The 26,196-nt window shown below is 30.5% G+C and overlaps 2 protein-coding genes across 5 annotated transcripts; one reads left to right on the top strand and one right to left on the bottom strand.

The window, feature by feature from the left end:
* The first annotated feature begins 5,417 nt into the window (after positions 1-5,417).
* LOC121208281 (cullin-1) lies at positions 5,418-9,065 on the top strand. Of its 4 annotated transcripts, none has more exons than XM_041078823.1 (9): positions 5,418-5,965; positions 6,215-6,337; positions 6,417-6,569; positions 6,873-6,958; positions 7,774-7,900; positions 8,008-8,085; positions 8,461-8,550; positions 8,652-8,732; positions 8,825-9,065. In XM_041078823.1, exons 1-9 carry the CDS (start codon positions 5,897-5,899, stop codon positions 8,921-8,923), a joined length of 906 nt encoding a protein of 301 aa, XP_040934757.1. In that variant the 5' UTR covers positions 5,418-5,896; the 3' UTR covers positions 8,924-9,065. The 4 variants fall into 4 exon arrangements, with proteins under 4 accessions (XP_040934757.1, XP_040934759.1, XP_040934760.1 ...); XM_041078826.1 differs by having other exon boundaries at positions 5,825-5,965; positions 6,240-6,337; positions 6,424-6,569; XM_041078824.1 differs by having other exon boundaries at positions 5,825-5,965; positions 6,240-6,337.
* A 2,396-nt stretch (positions 9,066-11,461) lies between these two features.
* Positions 11,462-13,386, bottom strand: LOC121208280 (F-box protein SKIP2). The gene has a single exon (XM_041078822.1). It carries the CDS (start codon positions 13,247-13,249, stop codon positions 11,612-11,614), a length of 1,638 nt encoding a protein of 545 aa, XP_040934756.1. The 5' UTR covers positions 13,250-13,386; the 3' UTR covers positions 11,462-11,611.
* Positions 13,387-26,196: the final 12,810 nt, after the last annotated feature.

The following is a 26,196-nucleotide window of genomic DNA, read 5'->3' as shown; positions in this document are numbered from 1 at the left end:
TATTGTTACATTTGTATCTTTCGATAAGAACACCGTAGTTTTCTGCCCATTAACTTTGTGTCCTGAAACCACTTTAAATGTATTAAGAGCATATTTTATTCTATGTGCATGATCAACATTTGCTTCAACAAATAAGAAAAGATCATCCGCGAAGAAAATATGTGAAATGGGCTATCTTTACCCAAAAGTAATTGGTTTCCAAGTCTTATCTTCAACCCCTCTCTAGATTAACTGACCTAATATCTCCATACAAAGAACGAAAATGTAAGGAGACAGTGGGCAGCCTTGCCTAATACCCCTCTTAGGAAAGAACTTATCCGAAAGCCTTCTATTCCATACTATCTGCATGGAAATCGACGAGATACATTCTATGATAACACTAGATAAAGTCGAAGGAAAACCAACATCCAATAAGGTGTCTTCAATAAAATTCCAATAGAGTTATCGTATGCTTTCTCCAGGTCCACTTTTATAGCCATCCAGGTTTTCCCTTTTTTGCTGCGCATCAAATGCACAGTCTCTTGGGCAATAATATTGTTGTCTTTGATTTGTCTCCCTGCCACGAAACTGACTTGATTTTGAACGATGAGGGAATGGAAAATTGGCTTGGACGGTTGGCAATAACCTTAGTAACAATCTTGTACAGAACATTACATAGATTTATTAGACGATAATGGGACAAAAATTCAGGATTCTTGATCTTAGGAATGAGAACCTCATTATTATAGCACCAACAATCCCCAAACTTCAAAGCAGAATTTTTGTTAGAATTCTGCCTTACGAGAGCTTTATTATGGAAAAACTTCCTATTGCGGTTTCCAAACTGAATCCAATCCAATCTCAAATTTTGCTTCCAAAGTAATTCTTCCTCATCCAGAACCTTCTCATACTTGACTTGCAACTCAACTTCAAGATTCAGAAGATACATGGACCATCTTCGATAGATGTGACCATAAACCTCAAAATTCTATTTTTTTAATATTAGTAGTAAGAGAAATAAGATTACCAGATATTTTTGACCCATGTCTCAAATTATCCTGAACAAATTGAGAAAACGTAGGATGATACACCCAAGAAGTTAAAAAGCGAAAAGGCCTAACTCAAAGGGCGTGGCTAGGAGAATTCATGGATAACAAAATGGGACTATGATCAGATTTGAGACAAGGGAGATGAAAGACTGTCGCATTAGAGAAGAAACGACACCACTCACTATTCCCAATTTTTCGATCAAGTCTTTCAAAAATAGCCTATCTTCTCCAAGTAAATTGAGGACCTTTGAAACCAAGGTCCCTCAAGCCATTGCTATGAAAACAATTCTGGAATAATTTACATCCAGAAATAATTGGGTGACCCCTTCTCTTTTCATCTGGGGTAAGAAGAAAGTTGAAATCCCCCATCAAAACCCAAGGCTCGTTAACAGATTGTGCAACCTGATCCAATAGATCCCACAAGACTTTACGTTTTTGCTTATCCGCGTAACTATAAACAAACATCACCAGAATATTTGTTGAACCCATCTTCTTTCCCAAACAACAATGAACAAACTGTGGATCATTGAAGAGAACATGGACCTGGACACTATTTTTCCAACAAGTCCATAAACCCCCAGCAAAGCCTCGAGCTTTTATCCTATGGGAACAGTCCAAACCAATCTTCGAGATGATTTCGTCAGCCTTCGGACCACTAACTCGTGTCTCAAGAAAAGCAATAATATCAACCTCAAAATTTGCAAAATAATCTCTAACAATCCAAACAAATTTAGGAGGCGCACACCCTTGACAGTTCCAAACAAACAGACTTGGTAACATCATATAGTTAATGAAAAGAAAAGAAAAGAAACATGCAATAAACCCACCCTAAGCATCCAAGGTGGTCGCCTCATCAGAAACCGCTGAAGCCTCTTGTAAACAACCTGAGTCCATAATCAAGCTTTCAGACCCGGTTCTGTCTACAACCTTTATTATCGCTTCAGCTACAGGCTCATGAACATAAGCCCTCACCTTAAATTTACTTCATTTACCTCGAAAAATGTGGGAAGCTTTCCTCAAACGTTTAGGTTCATTAACTTTCAACGAGATCCAACCAATAGTATGCACAACTTGTTTTGGTAATGAATCAATAAAAATCACATTGCCCATGGGAATGTTAGGGTTCCGATTCTCAACAAAATTAATAACCGAATGACATTTCAAGTTCAAAATCGTCGCACCTATCTTTTCTACAAATTCCTAATGCGGTCCTTGTACCAACGAAACAATAATCGTACTGGAATTTTCCACCGCCTACAACTTTGAAATTTCCCTGTGATTAATAACCCGCAAGTTGAACGAAGAGGAGTTGGGATTTGGGTCAAGTATTTAAAATGCTTTATAGTATGACACCCATTTAGTTCAGCAATCCTTAGAACCCGACTTAGAAAGTCCAACATCCATCCGAGCTTGTTTATCTTGAGGCCTAACTATCAGCCAAACCCGTCTCTTTAGCAGCCCATCTCGCCTCTAGGCCCGATTCCATAACGACCGCCCCAAAATCCAAGCCTGAATCAGAGTAACGAAGCACCTGAGTAAAAGCCATCTTGTGTGTTGACATGTCTTCTCCTAAGGGGTTATTATAAATGGCAACCCCTTTGCCTTTTAATTTGGCTGAATCAACGGAGACAGACTCCTAGAATCCCTCATGATTCTTATCTCGTAAATTCTATAGAGCATTGAAGCATAATCTCGATGAAACTGACCATTTCCTTCCATCCCGAGCAGTCGTCTATTTCTAATTGATCTTACTACTCTGACGATCTACTAACATCTAAGGTCTAAACATATCCGAATCATATTCCTTCTCGACCATAACAGGAGCTTCATGGTTCCCTCAATCTACCATTTGCACAGCCAACTCTTCATTATGTATTTCATGTGCAGAAACACAAGAGCAGGAATCTCTCAAATGCCCACAACGCCTACAAGAAAAACAAATGTTGGGGAAGGACTCATATTCCACACATTGAAGGCGACCATCCACTTTAATTCTAGAGACCAAAGGCTTGTTAAGATCAAGGAGAATAGCCATACTGATGAACCGACCCCTATCGCATTACAAGTATTATCATTCAGTTTAATGACATGCCCAATAGTCTTTCCAATGCTTGTTAAGACACTCTTCCGATACAAAAAAACTCAGGAGACCAGGAAGGCGGATCTAGGCCACTACATTCGACGGATAAGGTTGACTAGTAGAGAAGAACTTCTACCATGGTTGAAACGTTAAATATTGCCCAAAGACAACCACAGTCCTTTTGTGAGAGCCTGAACATATTCCATTCCTATCTGGATCTTCACCCTGAAATAATCGTTCTCCAAATCCATGATTTTAACAGAAGTGGATGACTTTCATAGGTGATAAATTTTATTAGAAAGAATCTGGAAACTTATCTTCCTTCCCAAAAGCTTGACCAAAACCACTTGAGCCATACTCTTGTACAAAATTTGATAGGCCCTTTCAGAAATCAAATCGAACGTAACCATCTTCTGTTCCAATTAGCGGCGTTTTTAGCGGCGTTTTATCAAAAAATGCAGCAAAAATTGTAAAACACAGAGCAATAGCGGCGTTTACCAAAAACGCCGCTAAAAACCAGGGCATTATCGGCGCTTTTGGTAAAACGCCGCTAAAAGACAAGGCATTACCAGCGCTTTTGGTAAAACGCCGCTAAAAGACATATAACTCTTAAAATCTTAAACCCCCAAAAATCATAAACACTACTTTATAACCCCTAAAATAGTAAACCCTAAATCTTAACAAACCCTAAATACTAAATTATAACCCCTAAAACCCTAAACACCGTAATAGGTGCATTTTTAGCGGCGCTAGGTTATAAACGCCGCTAATGTTAAATTATTTTGTTCAAAACTTCGTCGTTTAGCTGTCTTATTTTTTACCCACACCTGATACACTTAACATTTTCCCCATTTTTCCCCAGTTCTATTTCCCCCTTCTTCCTCATCCTAAATCCCTAAAGTATTATCACCCATTCCCAAATTCGACATCCAAATCCCTAACGAATTTAATATTAATAAAAAATTAATTTTAACAATTAAACTTAAATTTAGAAATTTGAAACATAGAGGAATTAAATTCTTAAGAATAGAAATATAATGACTAAATTTTAATTTTACGAAAAGTACAAATACTTATCTCATATTTTAGCTTTTAAAGATTAGGTGGTTTAGAATTACTTTTTCTTTTTTAAGATTTAACACTCCTATGTGAAAAGATATTATTTAACTCGTATATTTATTAAAAGTTTATATAAAAATTAATTTAAAAGTCTATATAAAAATTAATTGTTATTTTGGTTATAATCATAAAGTTAATTGTGTTTTGAATTTTTATTATAGAAAAATATTTGTTAAAAATGAAAAAAATTAAAATACTATTATTTAAAATAATTTAAAGTTTTTTGGGTATATGACTTATTGTTTTTTAATTTATATATTAAATAAATTCTTATATAATAGTAAAAGAGATAGTCTTAATTTTAAAATATTGAATTAATTATCATTATAGTTTAAGATTTATGGCTTAGGGTATATGATTTAAGGTTTAAAATTTAAGAGTTACTATTTTAAGGTTTATAGATTATGGATTATGGATTATGGGTTTATGGATTATGGTTTATAGTTTATGGTTTAAGGGTTGGGGTTTAAGGTTTAGGGGTTAGGGGTTATGTGTTATGGGTTATGGGTTTAGGGGTTATGTTGTATGATTTAGGGTTTAGGGGATAAAAGTTAGGGGTTTAGGTTTAGATTAATTAGTATTTTTTAATTTATATATTAAATAATTTATTATATATTCGTAAAAGAGATAATATATATTAAATTTAAGATATTAAAATTATGATTATAGTTTAATTTATTTAAGAGATAATAGTTAAACTTTATATATATTTAGGATTTAACTTGAGATTTGTTAAATGATAAAATTTTATGTAATCAATTAATGCTTTTATATTTAAAAATATTTAATCTAAACAATTTGATATATAAAAATATATAAAAAAATTCAAATTTTATCTAATTATTTAAAACGTGTATGAGTAAATCAAAATTAAAGTTTTAACTATACATTTAAACCACAATTAAAATTTTAAGTCTGCAATTACACATTAAACCGAAATTCATATATAATTCTAAGATGTATCTCTATCAAAATTTAAGTGTATACATATAATTAAATATAATTTAAATTATTTAAGAGATAATGATAAAATTTATATATATTAAAACAAAATAAAAATTTTTTAACAGAGCAAAAAGTGAGAAAATGACTTTTTGTGGTGTTTTTATTAAAAATACCGCAAAAAGTAAACAATAGTGACTTTTTTTATAAAAAAAAAGGCCGCAAAATTTTTTACACAAAACGGTGCCATCTTGTTACCCAAAATGCATTAGACTTTTTCATTCCCCCCTTCCCCCCGAAATCCCAAAATTTGACAAGAAATCTTTTTTTCTTCCCTCCTTTCTTTTCCCAAAATCGGTTCCCTACCAAAGAAATCCTAAAATTTCACTTGAAATTTCTTCTATTTTCTTTCCCATTTTATTTTTCCCAAACCATTTCTCCCCTACCCCGATTCCCTTTATTTTTTCCCCCAATTTCCCCAAATCGGCAGCCCTCTGGTTCACTCTGGAACTTGTCTTCATTAAAGCCATTAGGTCTCCTCAGATCCATCAATGGACTTTCATTTCAAAAAGCTTCTCATCTTTTTTCTTGTTCCCGCTTCAATGCTCGTCGAATCAACGAGTCATTCCTCATTTCAGATGGAAGATGTGATGGCTTCAAGGTCAGGGCTACACCGGTTCCTGGAAACATAGGCGACACAAATGACTCTAGTGGTTTAGCTACGAGCATGCAACTTGGAGCCATGTTTGCCATTTGGTATATTTTGAATATCTACTTCAACATTTTCAACAAGCAGGTTATAAATCCAATTTCATCTCTCTTTCTGTTTGTGTAATAATAAACTGGGTCTTTCATTAGACCACTAGTCACATCTTGAAGCTAAAGATGTAGCTTTTTTTCATTTTCCTCTAGTCTTGTCTGTTTTCTTGGAAACCAAGCTCCCATTGAGATTAAAATGCAATTTAAAGCAATGGGTAGAACTTGAAGTTAGCTTTTGATGGTTAAAAGTGGTAGAATATCAAGTGCATTCTTGTTGTTTATGAAGGTTTTAAAGGTGTATACGTTTCCAGCAACAGTTACAGCTTTCCACTTTGGGTGTGGGACTTTGATGATCCTTATAATGTGGGCTTCAAATCTTTACCATCGACCAAAGCTTACTCGTTCTCAGGTATTTTTCATAAATTTCAATCACATAGTTCTGTTTCAATTCTGAAAGTAAAGTGTTTTTTTTACGAAGCAATTTTCAGCTTGCAGTAATCATTCCATTGGCTATAGTTCACACTCTTGGCAACCTTTTGACAAATGTTAGTATTGGGAGAGTTAATGTCTCCTTCACTCACACCATTAAAGCAATGGAGCCCTTTTTCATAGTCTTATTCTCTGTTCTTTTTCTTGGAGAGGTATGAGTTTATGTACTGTTTGATTTGGTTACTGTTTGAAAGCAACAAGTATTTTTTTCTTTTTCTGAATGTTTGAGGTTCCAATTCTTTCAGCTCTCCAGTTTTTATAGAAATGAGGAGCTTGTTTGTAATTATATTTCAAATATGAATATGGAGATATGATGCTTAAGATTTCTTAAAATATATCGAACAAAATTTTAATAACTCAAATATACTTGTGTGTCATCTACACTTGGCTCTGAAATCTGATAAATTAATACTATCATGTCATTGACTTTGTTTTTAACAATTTCATTTTTGCAGTGGCCTACATTTTGGATAGTGTTCTCCCTCATACCAGTTGTTGGTGGAGTGGCATTAGCATCCTTCACTGAGGCATCTTTTAATTGGTAAGAACTAGGAAGGATTCTCTTAATAACAAAACCCGTAACCCGGGTCTAAGTAAGTGTGTGTTAAATTTTTCGAGTTTTCCCGTATAATTGGAGAACTATATCTCTATGCCTATACTTGGACACAAATGCCCACTGGACCAAATGCCCAATGTCTGATATTCTTCACGTCTAGTTTGTAGCTATTAGATTTTTTCTCGTAGAACTCCTTTTAACTCTCAATGGGCTCATTCTTGGAATACCCAAATTTTCAAATCTTTCACTTTTGACGTGGTTCAATGATCAGTGTCTGCTACAATTGGATGCTAAGGGCTTTTAGCATTAGCTCCAGGTTACATCTTATATTGATCCCTTAGAGGCTGAGATTTCTTTAGCTTACAAATCTCATAAATTTTATAAATTTCTTTTAACTATGATGAGTCTGACAGCTAACTCAGTACTTTTCTAGTTATTGTAGTTAGACATTAGTGTATTTTGATTGATGCTTCAAAATAATTTAAAAATTGAAATTGCTGAACAAATAAGCAGCTAGTAAAAATCTAATGCCCTAATAAACATTTCAAGCTTGTTATCAGAGTTTCTGGACTTAATTTAGCTGGTAAAATTGTTTGGTTATGCATAAGGATGTAGGACTGAATCACATCTTTCAGCAAAGGGTGAGGGAGTGGGGGTTGAGGTAAGTTGCGATCTAGCCCACATGGTATAGCCTGGTAGTTGATTCAGTTTTGCTGATTTCTTTTGAGCCGTTAGTTATTATTTTTAGTTGTTTGTTTTATTTTGGTTCTCATCATTATTCTTTTATTGGACTATCACAGCACCATATACAACATGTGTACCCAAAAATTCTTTGAAGAAGATTTGCTTCAAGATACTAGTGCTTACTATTCACGGAAGGCATTGAGCTGGATTGAGGAAGATTCTTGTCCGGAATACATGTTGAAGGCAAGTGCTTAAGTTTTCCTGCTTTTGTTTTTTTATAGGTTTTAAGTTTTTTACTCTGATTAATTGAGATGGTTCTAATTGTTTTATTTACTTTAATGTTAATGCAGTCTGAAGAATGCTTGAGAAAGGAAAGGGAGAGAGTGTCTCATTACCTGCATTCAAGCAGTGAGACAAAATTGTTAGAGGTGAGTGAAATGGCTGGAATAGGTTAATGAAGAGCCTTTTTTCTGTGAGCTTACTTTTGGCTTGATGGTGATTTTCTTTTTCTTAGTGAATTTCGTTAATTCTTTGCTCAAAGACAGTCACTCAGATGAATAGTGTTTGATGAATGAAAGTAGTCACTTAGATGTAACAATAGAAGCTGGGTGAATTCTCTCTGAGTGGAAAGATCTGGTTGCTGTTTTATATGTTTCCTTCTAGCTACCTAGGCATTGAGATTGCATGTTTTTGACGTATGAATTGACATGGAATTATGTGATAAGAATTAACAATAAGTTCTTATAAAGATAGTTCTATAATTCCTAGAGCATTCTATTTATTACTGTTTGTTCTTTATCTAGAAAGTGCAACATGAGTTGTTGGTCACATATGCAAATTGGCTACTTGAAAAGGAGCATTCAGGATGCAGGGCCTTGCTTAGAGATGACAAGGTATTGTTCAATCTTTTTCTTTTCTAGCAATGCTTACTTTGCTATTAGCTCCAGCAAATGTATGCGTTAGATATTAACTTGGCCTTCTTTACACTCTGTAGGTGGAGGATCTTTCTAGGATGTACAGGCTTTATTGTAAAATACCTCGAGGCTTGGAGCTTGTTGCTAATGTATTCAAGCAGGTCTGAATATTCTGTTTTCTCTGTTCTGCAAACCAATTGATCTTCTTTCTCATGTCCCTAAAAACTAAACCTAAAGTACTTCCTTGTTGCAGCATGTTACTGCTGAAGGTACAGCCTTGGTTCAACAGGCAAAAGATGCTGTGAGTAACTATGTTAATTTTGTTGTTGTCCTTCTACACCCTATTTTGTAATCGTCTACTTGCGTATTTGCATATACTTACTAATAATCTCGTGTCAACTAATTATTCTAATTTTTTATTTAATTGTTTTGTTTCAACATTTTATTTTTATTTGAGTTGAAAGAAGAAAAACACAAATTGCAATTTTGACTTAGTTAATCAATTTAAATAATCAATGTTGATATTTCACATGGGAATTAAGTCCTTATTTCATTTAAGGAACTTCATTATAATATCTTATTTTATTGATATCTTTATATTTAATCTAATTTTTATTATTTATTTTAGTTTTGATTCTAAATTTTTACTTTTATTTTAATATTTAAGATAACTTGAGTTCTAACTTTTGATTTTAATTGTGTTATTAATTTATTATTTTAAATTCTAAATTTAAATTCATTAATTTTTGTATTTAGTTTTAAAGTTAAAATTTTAATAGAAAATTTAATTTGATAATGAATTTTAAAATTTTTATGTTTTTCATGACTTTTATAATATTTTGTAATATATATTTTTTGAATTTCATGACTTTTAGCGGCGTTTTTGAGAAAAGCGCCGCTAAAAGTTATGATCTTTAGCGGCGTTTTTTTCAAATAAACGCCGCAAACTTTAGTGGCACCATCTATAGCGGCGTTTTTTGCGGTGTTTGTTAAAGCGCTGCTAAAAACCTTAAAAAACGCCGCTAAAAGTCAATTTTGCTGCATTTAATAGTCACATCTTCATCAAGCAATTGTACATCATCATTATTTTGTTTGTGCAATACCCATTCTGTAGCCCTCGAAGCCCCAAGTAGCATGTCTTTGAAAGACGCCCGTGAGTTAAAGTGCCTATCAATCCCATTGGGACTCCCATATTCATCGACAACCATAAGATGTTGATCAACCCCCAGATCATCCTTTGGCATGCGAACTTTCTTGGTAGTTTTATCCTCCAACATAGCCATCGGCGAAGAACGTGGAGACAAGATTTCCATTGTTTTTTTGAATAATCACAATTTAGTTAATGCATATATTATTAATTATTATATAACAATAACAAAATAATTTAACCATGAATTCACAATTCTTTTCAAATAAGCATACTAAAATATTATTGATATAATATAAAAATTATAATTATTTTATTAATAGAGTTTTAATATAAAATATGAAATAATTTTTATTTTATTTATTTTATTAATAGTGTCACAATTATTATTATGTAATTAAACTTTAGATCTATATTAAGTTATATGTATTATTTTAAATTGATTATCACTTTATTAAGGTTATGGTTATATATGAATTAAAATAATATTTAGCCTTATAAATAGATTATAACTTAAATAGTGTTATAATTATATATAAATTAAAGCTAAGATTTAGCCTTATAGAAATATGCATTAGTATTCAAACAGCATTTAAAGAATCACTGAACAAACTTTTAGTATTATTAAAGTCCTATTATTATTCGATATATGTAGAGTAAGATTTCAGGAGTAATAGTCTGTTATGCTGAAGTTGCTTTTATTTTTGGCAGGGGCATTTGTAAAATAAGTTCATTAATTTTGTATTAGATAAAATTATATGAATAATATTGTTAATTGAGTTTGAGTTGAATTTTACATTTTAACATGAAATAATAATTCAATATTAATAATAAATATTTTTTAAAATTAATTATTACTTAATTAGTATTATGTTATAGATTAATTATGATTAGTATTATATATTTTAATTATTTTAATAATAATTACTTACATTAGTTATATGATCTAAAATAAATTATTTTATTAAATATAAATATATTTATGTGCAACACAAAATTTGAGACCAACTATTTTTCCATGTTCATCCTAAATGTGGTTTTTAAAATAATTATAAAAAAATATTATTTATTTTTAAGATTTTTATTTTTTTTAAAATATAGTCACCTTACATGTCTAATTGTTTTTGTATCCATTTAATTCATATTCACTTAGAGTTTGCCTTCCCTAACCCTCATGTCAATCTCGATGACCAAACTTGAATGCGCATTTGTCCGTTTTTTAATAAATAAAGTAAAATACAATTTGACTTGGTTTTAGTTTGTTTTCTTTTTAATGAAAGTAAATATAAGAGGATATTTCCCCCGGAAGTTGAATTAATGCCTGTTCTAGCTTTAAAATTTAGATTTCAAAGAAAATTGCAAAGGCTGTTTAAAGTTTAAACACAGTGAAAGGGTTGAAAAAAATCAGGCATGCGATTTCAGACCAAGAATTAAGAAGAAATTTCTTTATCAAAGTCGAGATGAAAGAAAAGGCTTACCAAGTACGTCCAATGATTCTAGAAAATCAACATGACCATTCAAAACATTGAGTTGTAGAAGGAAAGGACATATGTTTAGAATTGAGATTCGAATTTCAAAAGGTCGTAATCCATGGGCATGGGAATGGAATCTAATTTCAGACCTACAAAATGCCACCTCTTATACAAAGTGCAAATATCTATGCACAGATATAAAAAAATAACACATTGTAGAAAGGGGATATACAATACGACTACAAAAAATCATCAGAAAATACGTGGCCAATTATTTCCCATGCTTTTTCCTTCCAAATTTGCACATTCCCAAGAAAAAATGTAATCAAGAACTACAAAAAGCATGAAGAAAATGATTCGTCTCACAAAGTTGCATTGTGATCAAATCAAGAATATTGTTCCAACTCTTAAAAAGGATCATTCACAAGTTGCTATTAAAACTATCATCATTGTTAGACCACCTTCTAAATGTGCATGCCACAAAATTCCTACTAGCAAAAAGCCCAAACTTTGACCTTAACAATGCTAACCTGCCATTGCTGCTCGTCGAAGCATCTCTGTCAGTTACTTGGCTAACCACCTGCGGAAAATCCACCCCAACTTCATGTATTCCACCATTACTGACACTAGCCTCAAAACCACCATCTATCTCACAAGCATCCATATTGATCACTAGAGATCCCCTTTGTTCGCGCAACCATTCACCAGCCTCACAACTCACTCCCCTACATTTCCTCAACTTAATTTTCACCAAACTGGGACAACCAGAACCCAGTGCTTCAATGGCAATATCCGAAATAGGACATCCCTTGATGCAAAGTTTCTTCAAAGCCATACATTTTGCTGCAATGCACGCAATCTCTGTATTACCAATAGTCCCACTTCCACAAAGTGCTAATCTTTCAAGTTTCGAGCAATTAGAAGCAATGGCTCCCAAGCTCAAATGGGTAGCATTAACGCCAACCAGAACAAGTTCTTCTAAATTAGGACAGTGTTTGGCTACAGCAACCAAACCCTCATCTCCAATCCTATTAGTCCTCCAACCATCAACATGAAGCTTCTTTAACAACTTACAATGCTCAGCTACACTAATAAGCCCATAATTTGAACAATCTGGGGTTTTCACAATATGCAAATTTTCAATTTTGGTGCATTTGGAAATAGCAGATAGGCCAATATCACTTACTTGAAGCCTCTCAAGGTGAATTTCCATCAAAGCATCATTGTTACCTTTGCTATTATAGTTATTAAGATGGATATTTTCTTTTCCGTTTCGATTTCGATTCCCAATTAATTGAAGGACTCTGTCCCAATCACCCAAACAATGTATAATTTTCAAAGCCTTAAGGTTTTTTGCTCCAACCACAAGCGGTTCAAAAGACTGACCGTTAACGAGCTCCTTCAAGCAAATCGTTTTCAGCGAAGAAGCTGCCGCTCCAGGCCCGATCGCCTCAGCTCCGTCGTGGATTCCTCTGAGCCTTTTCACCGATAACTCTTCTAAATTCGAGCAATAATCAAGGACAGCGTTCAAAGCTTTGGCACCGAACGTACAAGAACCACAAGAAAGTTTCCTTAGGTTCTTAGAATTCTTAGCAAAAGCCGACATCCCTTCATCGCTGATTTCGCGGCAACCGCGGAGCTTAAGCCGTGTGAGGTTTTGGCAACGGATTGAGATAGCAACCAAAGCGCGGTCGCTTAAGCTGATTGATCTACGGCTACAACGTAGAGTGAGTTTGGTTACGGAATCGAAGCGCATAAAGATAGAAGGCAAAGAAGCTTCGATCTCAGATTGAGCGTCGAGAGACAAACGGTGGCGGCTCCAACCGTCAACGCACAGCCACCGCTTGCAGACAAGCGAACAACGGTTCCGATCACCATGGCCGAGGAATTGAAAAACATAAGCTAAACACTCGTCGGGAATCTCAGCGGTGTAATCCCGATTCGCCAAAATCTCATCGGAAAATCCATCGCTGGAACCCAAACTAGAAGAAGATAAAAAGCCAAAACGGTGGCTGAAGGAGCTTTCCCTGTCTAAAGCGGCGGAAGGAGATTGACCCATTGTGGCGGGTGCAGTATAGGCGCCAGCGACAGAAAGCAAACACAGAGAGAATAGCTTTTTTTTTTTTTTTTTCTTCTTTGAAATTAGGTTTGGGAAATGTGTTTGGGAGAGAAATTATAAGGGTGGGTTGAAAAGTGGGGTATATAATATACATGAATTTGGCCCCGTCAAATGGGGCGTGGTGCTTGTCTCGTCGCAATCACCATGGCTGACTAAACATCCATTATTTTAAATTAAACCCCCCATTTCCTTTTCTTCCATTTTAGGTGCGCATAGCAATTCGCATTTAACTCAATAAATTCAGTTCTTCAAACTTCACCATAATTGTTTACAGGCTCATTTCATCTAGTTTAAAATTGAAATAAATATAAAAATATAAAAATTTCTCTATACTTTAGTCTATATACTTAAAAAAAGTTTTATTTTTTTAATTTAAAAATATCAATCCTATCATCAACATCGTTAGTGTTATCGACAAATTTTATCAATTTAACAAGTTGATTAAACCGTCCTTATATGACATTGTATATAATTAATAGAAAATAAATATTTTGATGTAAATTGTTAGATTAAAATTTTTAAATTGAAAACATAAAAAGATTAAATTTTTAACTTTTAAAATATAGAAATTAAATCTCAAATTTTAAAAAATACAAGGATTAATAATATATTGTAACCAAATTTCTCGAATCACCAACCACGCATATGTATGCTTCTACTTGATTGAAACAAAAAATTTAAATAAAAAAAATGGTATAGCTCCTCTTGAGAATGTAGAAATATGGTTTTGGATTTTAACATTTTATCATAGCTTTCTTTGTTTTATCGAAAATAATTTTTAAAAAAAATTAATGTTTTCTAGTGTTTGGATGAATATGTGTAAAATATTTTCTATTCTTTTCTAGATTTCATGAAAATATTTCTTAAAAATTGTTTTCAATGAAACAAACATAAATTTGAGGTTTATGATAAAAGGTAAATTGATTACAAAGTGATGTTAAGGTGAAATTATAGTAAATAAAGAGTCTTCATGATGTTAAGGATTAAATTGTAAATTTTATGAAATTTATAATTGAAACAAGAGAAGTGATATGTATGAAAATTTGTTATGTGGAATAAGATATTATAATGAATTATTTGATTGAAGTGCTTATGTCGTGAAAAAATAAATTACATGACAACAGAGACTAAATTGAAAAATGTACAAAAGTTTAACTGTGAAACAATTTAATATGTGAATAAGGAAATTATGATAAAAGTTTAATGAATATGTTATGAGATGATAAAATATGTATAAAGTATTGTAAAAGTGAAATTTTGGAAAAATATGGAATTTTTATGATGACATGGACTAAATTGTTAAACTTAAGAAAATATATGGATGAAATAATAGAAGTGAATCACATAGAAATTTGATATGTGAAACAATATATTGAGACAAATTATGTTATTAAAGTGTAACAAAAAAGAATATTGATTTAATATGATTAATTAATGAATATCGAACCTTTATAACAAAGAGAGACTAAATTGAAAAGTTATTAAAGTTTATAAGAAAATATTTGATAAGTAAAGAATGTAATAAAGAATGGAACATCCCAGTGCTTTAACCTAATATTTAGGTAGTGCATGAGGGTGTTATAGTGAACAGAGTCCTATCAATTTGAAAAATATCTTATGAAAAAAATTTGGTAACGTATTTTATAAGAATAAAGAGATAATTTTATGTTGACAAATTTTTTTTATGCTAATCATCCTGTTTTACGTAAAAAAAAAAAAGATTGAAAATACTTTCCGTATAAAAATTTACCTTCAAACAAATTCAACGTAAAATTTTATTTTTAAAGAAGAAAAAAGTTAGCAGTAAAAACAATTTTCATTAACTATTTTTTTAAAATAATCAGCATATGCACTTTAAAGTTAATTATAACTTCAAACAATATTATATAAAATAAACAATGATAAAAATAAATAAATTATCATTTCACTAAAAATTAACCTAGCAATCCCTCAATTTGAGGGATTACTTCAATCTATTAGATCAAATACACAACATAATTTTAATACAAAAATTTATTCATTAATTTCAAAAAATTTCAATATTACTTATTTAATAAAAAAATTAATATTACTTAATGGCAATAACTATTTATTTTTGCGTTATTTTGTTAATAATGTATATATATATTGTCACTTGTTTGAGATGACATGATAGTAGTTGATATTGTATCAATACCATTTGTATTAGCTGGTATATATTATTTTAGTTCTAAATTAGTATCAAGTATTTTAGGTTTCGTTTTAGTTAAAATTTCGGTACATTTCGACCATCTCGATATGCTTCGACCCATTTTAGCTAATATTGACTTGTATTAATGTGTACTAGTTCGTACTAATTGATAAAGAATTTTGACATTTAGACCAACTTTTAAATTTTTTATTTTAATTATTTCAATTTTTCTATAATTACATTTAAAATTAATAGTTATTAAATTAAATTATTGTACTTAATTAATAATTTTAAAACTTATATTACATATAAACATATTTATGAATGTAATTGAGATATATTTGCATGTATATATAATATATAATTTATTTTTAGAAAATATATAATTTATTAATAAATTAAAAAATAGACTATAAATATATGCGTGAAAAATATTTAAATTTATATATGATTTATCAAGAAACTAAAAAGTATACTATAAATATATATGAAAAATATTTAAAAACATATCGGTACTTTTATGTACCAATATCAAGACTGTAACACACCCTCCGGCTTTAGACATGTTGCAACATAACAAGCCACCTGAAAAACTCCCATAAGCAATCCGCTGCTCTCCATTGTCCAGGTGGTTACCGAATGACTAGCGTCTCAGAAGACCTACTTCTATCCAATCTCCTGACTCCTCTAGAAGGATTCTGGTCATCAAGTTATTAGTTCTTGTGAGCAGACTACCTGTTACCTTCAGAAGGGTCTTATCTACCGTTCTTGTGAACAAGTTGCTCGCTCCGCAATGCAATTGCTTTCTTAGTGTAAACACTCCTATTGTGGACATGCCATTTAAGCCATCAAACCACACTTGAACATAACAACCTCGTACCATAACTCAGAAAAAATGACAAAATGAACCCCATCACGATCATCTCCCTATGTGCTCTACAATGACTGTTCATTAGTAGCAAGTTTACCACATCAACACTATAAAGAAAGGATCAACCCTTAAGCATTCACTGCTACCTTATAACCCTCAACCTTCTCTTTTATGTACTTAGTCTCTTTACTTATATACTTTCTTTGGCTCTTGACTTTTTTCAGTACCATCACGTTCTCTTTTTTTTATTGATACCCTTAACAAAGATAAAAATAATGTATTTATTAATATGATATTAACTATTTTCTAATAATAATTAAATTACAATGTTAGAAAGAGAAAAAAGCAGTGAAGTCTATGAGAAATTTATTAGTTACGTTTTCTAATAAATAGTTTCTAGAAAGTAAAAAAGGTATACGTAGTTTCCAATATGGGAAAAAAATCAACGGTCAACAATGTGGTTCAAAACCTAAACCGGTGGTCCAATAAGTTAGAAACTAAGGTTGTCTTGCATTGGACTTAAATATCCACCATATTTTAAATATTAGAATAGGGCGTGCTTTCAAAACAAAGTAAGGGCGAAGAAAATTATGTAATTATATTTATAAAATATTAACATTTTGGTTGGTTGATTTATTTAGAATTTAAATTATTTTTAATTTTTTTAATAGCGTTGATATTTACCCAATCAAGAAGTTAAATATAAAATGGATGAGAGGATTCATTGTGAGTAGTGTAAACCTAACTTAAAATTAAAAACTTTTCCTTAAAGATAATTATTTATTTCTATTTTTTAAAATTATTCATTTTCAATGATTTTTGTCTGAAAATTAAATATATTTTTTATTTTTAATTTTTATGGGACACTTCACATTTCTTCTTTAGTTTGTTAAGATTGGACCAAAATGATCTCATATTTCTTAACCTTATTATTTCTATTACTGTTGAAAGCATCCATTTCCAGCTAAAACAAACAAATTTCTTTATTAAAATTTCTTCATCCTCAAAAATTTCTCCACTATAAAAAGATGAAAAAAATAAACCCATACCAAAGTCCACCAACAAATTTGAAAATTTTAAAGAAATATTTGATGTTGAAGAAGAAGAGTTTGTTAATGATTTTTATTTTATTTTTTTACTTTGAAGAAGAAGCTAAGTGTATATACTTTTTAAATTTTCTAAATTTTTATATCCATGTTTTTAGATTTTGTATCATCTTTTAGCTTTTTTTATATATTTTATATTTAAATTTTAATGTTATGCTGTGAAATAATTTTAGAGTAACATCTCATCACATTTAACATTATTACAAAAAGAAAAAATGGAGTAAAACGTGTGACACTACTAATTTATGTATCAATTTGTACAAAAAAAATTAGGTACCAGCATGAGAAAAAAAATCGAGTTCAAGGACCAAAATGAAGCTTATCCCATAAAATAATTATAAAAGTATAAAAGAATTTTAAAATGTAGGGACTAAATTAATAAAAATTGTAAAGGTTGAGAGTTAAATTTGTGATTATACCTATTTTTAAAATATATATTAGGCCAAAATTTAACAAAAAGAATGAAAATAAGTGATTTGAAAAGTAGAGAGACTAATTTTGAACAAATAAAAGTAGAAGGACTAAATCCACACAAATTTATAAGTATAGGGACTATCCTTAGAACTTAACCTTTTTTATAGGATTAATATTTTACAATATCAATCTAAATGTGTTTATCAGGCATATAAATTTTCGAATTAACCCTATATCTCAATAATATCAACTCAGAGTTCTTTTTATAAAATAAATAGTAATATTAATCCTATAAAAAATTATGTACACTGATATAAGTGAATTCCTATCTATATATTATATATATACTATTATTTAAAAGACCGATTAAATTATGTCGCTCATAAATCAAATCTCAACTCCATTAAGAAATTATCAAAAACTTAATTTTTTTTATAAAATAACAAACATTTATAGTAATAATAATTCTTATCATTTTGTATTTTATATAAAATATAAAAACATGCCTAATAAAATTTAAATCTAAGGCTTAAATCCATTTAAGTAAAAATAAAATAAAATTTAAAATAAAATCTAATCCGACTCATTCATTAATATCAAATCTCGACCTACTAAAAACTCTTCAATGATCGCATTCTATTGGAACAATTGATCTCAAATTCCTGAATTATTTTAGGTTTCAAATTCTTGTTAACTAATTTAACCTTATCAATAAAAATATATAATGTTAAAAGTAGTTTTTATATATTTCCATAATTATTTATATTGTTAAAATTTTAACAATTCAAATGTTATATTCTATGGTCTATTTATATAGACCATGCATATCAATTTTAATGTAAATTTAGAACTTTTAATTATTGGTTTTATATGAAAAAATTTCAACTGTTAAATATATATTAATATATAGAGTATTCTAGATCTATAAGATAGAGCAGGGGCGAATCCAAAATTTTTGTTAAGAGGGTTGAAATTGAACTATAAATTTTTTAGAAGTTAAAATATAATTTTATCATGTATTAATTTATGATTTTATTATTGTCTAAAAGTACTTAATAAAAAAAATTATTTTAAGGGGGCAATGTGCAATTTAATCATATATTAATTTCTTAAAAGGCATGTATAGTAATTTTTCTATTTGGGGGCAAAGCCTTTACCTGCCCTTTTAAAATCATTAAATTATTAAAATATTAATTATATAAATAAGAAGATGATAAAATCTTAATAACAGTACAACTAGCACGACTCAAACTCAAGCTACATATCATATTACAAGTGTTATTTTAGGGTATCATTAATAAAGAATAACACTTTGGGTGATAATTATATAATAATACTATTATGTTGTATGACTTAAGAATAAGTTTAGAAATATAATTGAAAGTCAAAGTCAAAGTCAAAGGCAAGGAACAATATTGTTCAAAGAGTCATCAAACACGTTAGGTGGGAACTCCTTTGGCCACCTTCAGATTCAACATTTTGAACTGTTCAATTTATTATCACACACGCCAACAATAAGAAAAGAGCCTCTTTTTCAAGAAATTTATATTATCACAAGTATAAATTTTTTCAAGTTAGTGTACATAAATCATAATACATTTCATAAAATATAATTTATGGTGAATCTTATAGAAATCCAATTCAAAGCAAGTTTTAAACTTCGAACTCTCCTTGCATCATTTTAAGTTTGATTTTTAGTAGTAGAGAGATCAATGATTTTATTCTATCACAATTCATCCTACTCTTAAACTATATTTTCTAACATTATTTCTTTAATATATCAATCATACATTTTGATGAAATCATTTTAATGTGATGCATTGATTTTGGGAGATTTATCATTACGCATATTATTATCATTAAAATTAGGGTGTGCTTGGATGACACAATAGGACGAGAGTTATAATTCCATTTTTATTGAGGTTTTTAAATTTTAAAAAAAAAACTACTTATTCTATTAAACATTATGAAGATGACGGAGCCTAATAAAGGTTCAAGGGTGCCATGATCTCCCCAAAGTTTAAAATTTTTGTAATTTAGTTCTTTATTGATATACTATGGACCTCTCAAAAATATAAGTCGGCCTCCAAGATTTAAAATTTTTTTAATTTCTCAAAAATATTGCTTTTTTTGGATCGACTGCTTTTATATTTAAATTGATTGTCATGTTGGAATACTACTTCTTTTGAGTCGATTATTTATATGTTTAAATCGGTTATTACATTTAACCTGCCCTAAGATTAACATCTTAACTTTGCCACTACATAATGGAGAATTTCAAAATTTGTAAGAAATTGTAAAAGGTTTTTTTTTTTAAACAAATTCCTCACGATTTTATTTCATTTGATACATATAATTTCATTATAAAATAAAGAATTTAAACATTAAAATATCATTTTCATTTAATTATAAATTATATATTTATACATTAATTCATGTCTTCCATCAATTAAACCCTTTGACCCGACCCACTTTGACTCAAGTCGGCCTGGTTCAATCCAATTTGCTATAAATTGACTTGGTTATGGGTTGGGTTATAGGTTTGGGCTTCTTTTAAAAAATTGGGCTGATGTAATTTGGTTGGAGTTGAATAAATGGTGTTCTATGGGGTTTTCTTTTTGAAAGAAAAAAAGGCAAACCATAATTAACAACTTAAGGCGTTATCCAACATATGAAGGTAGTCCACAACAAGTACACAATAAACATCCTTATGACGAGATCAGTTGGGGTCAGCTTATGTACAACTCTATCAACGTCTTAGAAAACAACCAAATAAAAAGGAGTCAAGTCCATGGATTTTCTCCCTAACCAAAATTTTATTTAATTCGAAAAAATAAAAAATAAAATAAAATTTTAAATTAATTAAATCGAGTTATGCATGTTAATTTAAATAAATAATTCGAGTTTCGAGTTCGACCTGAGTTAAAATTTATATTTGGAATAACTCGAATAATTTGGATAATAGGTTAGTGTAATTACTCCTTTGGTTCCTATCAATTTTTAAAATGAACAAATTAGTCTTTTTCAACAAAATTTTAAAAAAAAAATCAAAATAATTTTTAAAATTTAAATTTTTATAAAAATTCTAAAATTTTTACATATTTTTTAAAAAAAACTATAATTTTTTTATAATTCTAAAAAATATGTAAAGAAAGTTAAAATTTTAAAAAATTTCTAAAATAAATTTTTTGGGACCTAAATAAGTTAATTAATAATTCAAGTTTACCATACTAAAATATTTCTTATTCTTATTTTGCTTTAAAAAAAATTAAAATACATATGGTTTCAACTTTATGTGCTCTAACATGAAATTAATTATATTGTAACAAGATTTTAATTTAATTCAAATAATTTCACTCGATTCGAAAAAATTTCAAATATAATTAAAATAATAAAATAGGACTCGTCAACTTGATTAACTCAAAATCTTTTCACTCAATTCGATCGAACACTCACCCCTATCCTCAATGCTTCAATCATACAACAACAAATTCAAAGTATGGATATTTAATTTAGTTGTAAGAGCATAACAGTTGGTCTTGACGATGATGCATCTAAAATCATTGTCCCTAACAAAGGGTGAGTACCCCAATCATACTGAAAGCCTCAACTAAGAGAATAAAAATTTCAATTTTTGACTGAAAATGATGGTCCTATGAATATTTCAATTTGGTTGAAAAAGGGTAAAATTTTCAAAGTTTGATTTGATTTTCTGAAAATACGAATTTTCCGCATATTTAATGATACAAACTATGAATTTTGGCCATTCCTTTAATTACCTAAATTTGAAAAATATCTAATAATAGCTGAAAATTATACAAATATCACAATAATCAACATACAACCACCTAATACATAAAAATTATGTATAAATCTCAAAATTCCCAAATCAAATACAAAGAACCCAAAGCATATTTCGATTTTAATAAAATAATATAATCATCGATTTGGAGAAAATAACACAAACATGCTATGCAGATATTTTAACAAAAAAGAAAAAAAATAGATTATTTGAAGGCACATTTATTTGTAAAAGGGTTTGCATGAATTTCTCTAGCCTTTATTATGGAGAAACCATCTCTTTAGTTGCCAAAATTGCCATTGTTTGGCTCTTGACTTTTCTTACTGCAATAAATCATTGAACTATTCCTCAATTGGATATTAAAAATATATTTTTTATGGTACATTGATTGAAGAAGTTTAGAATGAGTAATGTTAGGTTTTATTGCCTAAATGGAGTCTAAATTAGCATGTTAACTGCAAAAAATCTCTTTATGGCCTAAAACAATCTCTAAGGGCTTGGCTAGATCAGTTTAGTATTGTTATTCAAGAATTTGGGATGAAAAGGATTGAAACAGATCACTTAGTCTTTTATTGTCATACCAATTATGGCAAGTGCTTCTATCTAGTGGTTTATATGGATGATATATGATAAGTGCTAAAAGTAATATACTTTAACCTCATTCTTAACGCGTTTTTCGGTGATTATCCGATGTTAATTGTGAATTTATGCTCTTAAGCCTTTAAATTAATGTTTTAATGCTTAATAGAGCAATTGGGAGCAAAATGAGGGAAAAACGAAACGTCAGAGCAAGTTGAAAGAGCCACACGAGCTAAACCATTTCACACAGGCCCAGAGAGATATACGACTTGGCTGTACAACCATGTACCTTTTTTAAAGTTAGGGTTTTAATTTTTTCTTTTATTTCTTTTTAGCCTTTTCCCAATTTTCTGCTTCCAAACACCTTTACGCCCTCATCGTCTGCCGTTCGCCTTCCCATTTCATCATTTGCTCAACCCCGCCGTCCACTCACATCGCCAATTTCCCTCTTTTCATCCTTTTTTCCCATTACTTCCTCCTCCTCCTTCATTCCTCATTGCCATTTGTCTCCTCAACCATCCTCTTTCCTTCTCATACACTGACGTTGCCGTTCCTCTTCGCCGACACAACCACTCTCACGCTGTTTTCCCTACAATCGATTACCTTGCCCACTGCCGATTGCTTTTCTACCACCATCCACATTCCCACCGTCATCGCGACTTTCGTCGTTGGTACACCACTCGTGACACTGTTCCTCATATGCCCATCCTCTTTTATTTTTCTCATTGCACACGTCAATCTATCGTCATTCACCACCATATTATTAGTATTTCTTGTGTTCTTCTTATTATTAGTATTTTTATTTATTTACTTTACTTTATTTCCTATCTAAGTCCTTTGATTACTGCATTCAATAAGTTAATTTGTTTTGTTTAATGTGTTTGCTGTGATTCATTGCTTTGTCTCATTTTTCATGTTGGTTAGCTTAGTTGATTTCATGTGTGGTTTTCTATTCTCATTGGTATGAGTGTTTCACTATTGCTGATAGCCGTGCTTTATATTACTATTGTGGAAACCATTTTTTCGAAAGGTCGTTGACTTTTATTTAAAAACGAAAATGGAGTCACCACCAATTTTTTGAGGTGTGATCGGATCACCTTGTAATTTGGTCGTTTTAATAAAATATTTTGATTTACTAAAACAATGATTTTGGTCTATGAAATTTGAGAAAACGGGTTCGGGAGTCGGTTATGTGTGAGGAAGGATTAGCACCCTCGTCACGCCCAAAATTAGTACTTAATTGATTAATTAACGTCTCAATGTCGAGAGTTGAAATTTTGAAAAGATTTTAACATATGATCCTTTGTTATTAATGTTAATTTTTTTAAAAACGCTTGAATTAAATTGAAACGAGCATCAAAGGCCTACTCATCCTGCGATAACAATATACCATATCCCGTAAGTTAGGATGCAACATTTGAACCTTCGAGAACAAGTTTGCCTTAAATTTTTTTATCAAAACTTCATGTATTTTGAAATCTAAAAGGATATTTGGCTATTTAGGTTTAACAAGACAATTGAAACCCCGTAAGTTAGGGTACGATTTCTCGAATTCCCAAAACGCAAAATATTGCCTTATTTGAAAATTTTCCTTTTTTGAATAATAACGTGTACAACACTTAACGATGTGCGTTTATTTTGTTTGGAGTAAAATGAAACGATATATATTGGATAAATACATTAGAGCTTAATCCACGACGTGATTTAAATGAAATAGCTAAAAAGGTAATGTGGAACACGGAGGAATAAAATATGAATGCTAATGAATGACAATAATATGAAAATATAAATAAACGAATTATAGTACACCATGGCAATGATCACACAACATACATCGTTTAAATACCAACATTAATAATCAAAGAAAAATAAAATAAATAATATAAAACAATTTAAAATAAATAACAAGACAATTTTAAATAAATAATACATAAAAAACAAGTTTAAAATAGACTATAAAAAGCAATTTAAAGTAAATAGTATGTGAAAAAAAAGAAATTTAAAATAAATGATATATATAAAAAAATATATAAAACAGTTAAATATAAATAATATATGAAATCTTAAAATAAATAAAAATAAAATAGTTTAAAATAAATAATAAAGAAGAATTTAAAACAGTTAACATATAAAACAGTATAAACTAAATAACATATAAAAATTTAAAATAGATAATATATATATGAAATGGTTTAAAACAAATAATATATAAATAAATATTCAAAATAAATAATATGTAAAACAATTTAAAATAGATAATGCAAAAAAACTTAAAATAAAAATATAAAATAAATTAAAATAATGTACAATAAAATAGTTTGAAATGAATACTATATAATACAATTTTAAAATGAATAATATATAAAAGTTTATAAAGTTGAAATTAAATAAAAGAGGACTCAATTGGAATTAAAATGCAGTTAAAGGGGAGAAATTATAAATAATAAAATAATTATAACAGAACCAAAGATTAAAATGGAATGCGCGAAGAAGCGTAGGGATTAAATGGGAAAATATCCCCAAGCCCCGATTAAACACGCCATTTCTTCAACAAATCAAAGGACCAGATCGCGCAAGAAATAAAATGAAATGGAAAATTTAAAAATAAAAAAGGACGATGAGGCCTTGAGAACACGCGGATCTTTCGCTAAACGGGTCGGGTCGCGGGGGTTCCCCCAACAAAACAACGCCATTTTGGCATCTGGGGGGAGGGAATGAAACAGTGCCGTTTCATGCTGCATATTTAAGCCCAAAATTCTTTTAAAATTTCATTTGCAGCCCATTCTCTTAAAAAAATGAAAAAAAAAAGTCTCAGCCTCTCTCAACCTCTCCTTTTCTCAGGCCAATCGGGCCACCGTTGGTCCTTTCCGGCCGTCAGTCGCTGGTGACGGTGGCCATCGTATACGGTGGCCGAATTTTAAAAAAGAGGTCTTTATGGCCGTTTTGACCTCTCTAAGTCTGATTTGAGGCCAAAATTCTAATATTCGAACAAAAATTCTTTGAACAAACGGAAGACCCTTCGACTTTCGGCCAGATTTCATCGGAGGTGGTTACCTCAGTCACCCACAATGGTGGAGCACCAGTCCTCAGTTACGCCATTTTAGGCTCTTTCCTTTTTTTAATTTATGTTTTTTTTGTTAAAATCGATTTGCAAAAAAAATAAAATAAAAAAAAGAAAATAAAAGAAAATGATAAAAGAACCAACAAACACCTTTTAAACTTCATTTTTTTTATTTGCTTGTGTGCGTAAAAAAATTTACAAAGGAAATATTTTGGTTTTTAAAACCGAGTTACAGACTGTTAGCTTCTATTGTTTTGTCTCTTTGCTATTTACTACCACTGTTGCTCGCGTGTTCCTTTCTACTGTTGCATTCAATTTTTGCAGGTGTCAAACGCGTGGAGGATGGTGTGCGGCGGTGGTGGCGCACGTGGGAGGAATGACTAGGGTTTCCCTTTTTCTTTTTGTTTGGCTTAAAACTGGTTTAGTTTTGGGCTATTTTGGGCTACTAGGGTTTTTGGTTATTGGGTTTGGGTAGTTTTTGATTTGGGCTATTGGTTTTGGGTTTTAATTTGTAAATAGGACTGTTAAAACTTTTGGAATTTTATTTATTTATGTTTATTTTTTGGGTTTTATTTTATCTCTGGCCCAGGCCAAAATTGGTCTATTACAGCTGCCATTTTTTGTTCGTTGATGTGTAACCTGAATGGAGCAAAGACTTCAGAAAGGGCCAATTTTGCCTGGTCTTACTGAATCTTGACTTTTGATGCTTCCTTTCTTCAAGTAGCCTGATTCCATCCCATTGCATCCTCAGGGGTATAGGAATTAGTGCTTTGATCCACTCCACTGAAACTTCAGGGAGATTAAACCTGTAGCTTTAATCCTCTTCACTGCAACTTCAGGAAAATAAGATTTGTGGTTTGTAGCGTTAATTTGCTCTACTGCAA

The sequence above is a fragment of the Gossypium hirsutum genome, chromosome A10, assembly GCF_007990345.1.
Source record: "Gossypium hirsutum isolate 1008001.06 chromosome A10, Gossypium_hirsutum_v2.1, whole genome shotgun sequence".
In the NCBI taxonomy this organism is placed as follows: Eukaryota; Viridiplantae; Streptophyta; class Magnoliopsida; order Malvales; family Malvaceae; genus Gossypium; species Gossypium hirsutum.
Note: the sequence above shows the minus strand (reverse complement) of the source record. Positions and strands in the feature narration are given on the sequence as shown.

Coding starts and splice junctions, on each gene's coding strand:
- LOC121208280 (XM_041078822.1), bottom strand. CDS start 13,249: ATGGGTCAATCTCCTTCCGCCGCTTTAGACAGGGAAAGCTCCTTCAGC.
- LOC121208281 (XM_041078823.1), top strand. CDS start 5,897: ATGCAACTTGGAGCCATGTTTGCCATTTGGTATATTTTGAATATCTAC. Junction 7,901..8,007: donor GTCCGGAATACATGTTGAAG/GCAAGTGCTTAA, acceptor ATGTTAATGCAG/TCTGAAGAATGCTTGAGAAA. Junction 8,733..8,824: donor TTGCTAATGTATTCAAGCAG/GTCTGAATATTC, acceptor TCCTTGTTGCAG/CATGTTACTGCTGAAGGTAC.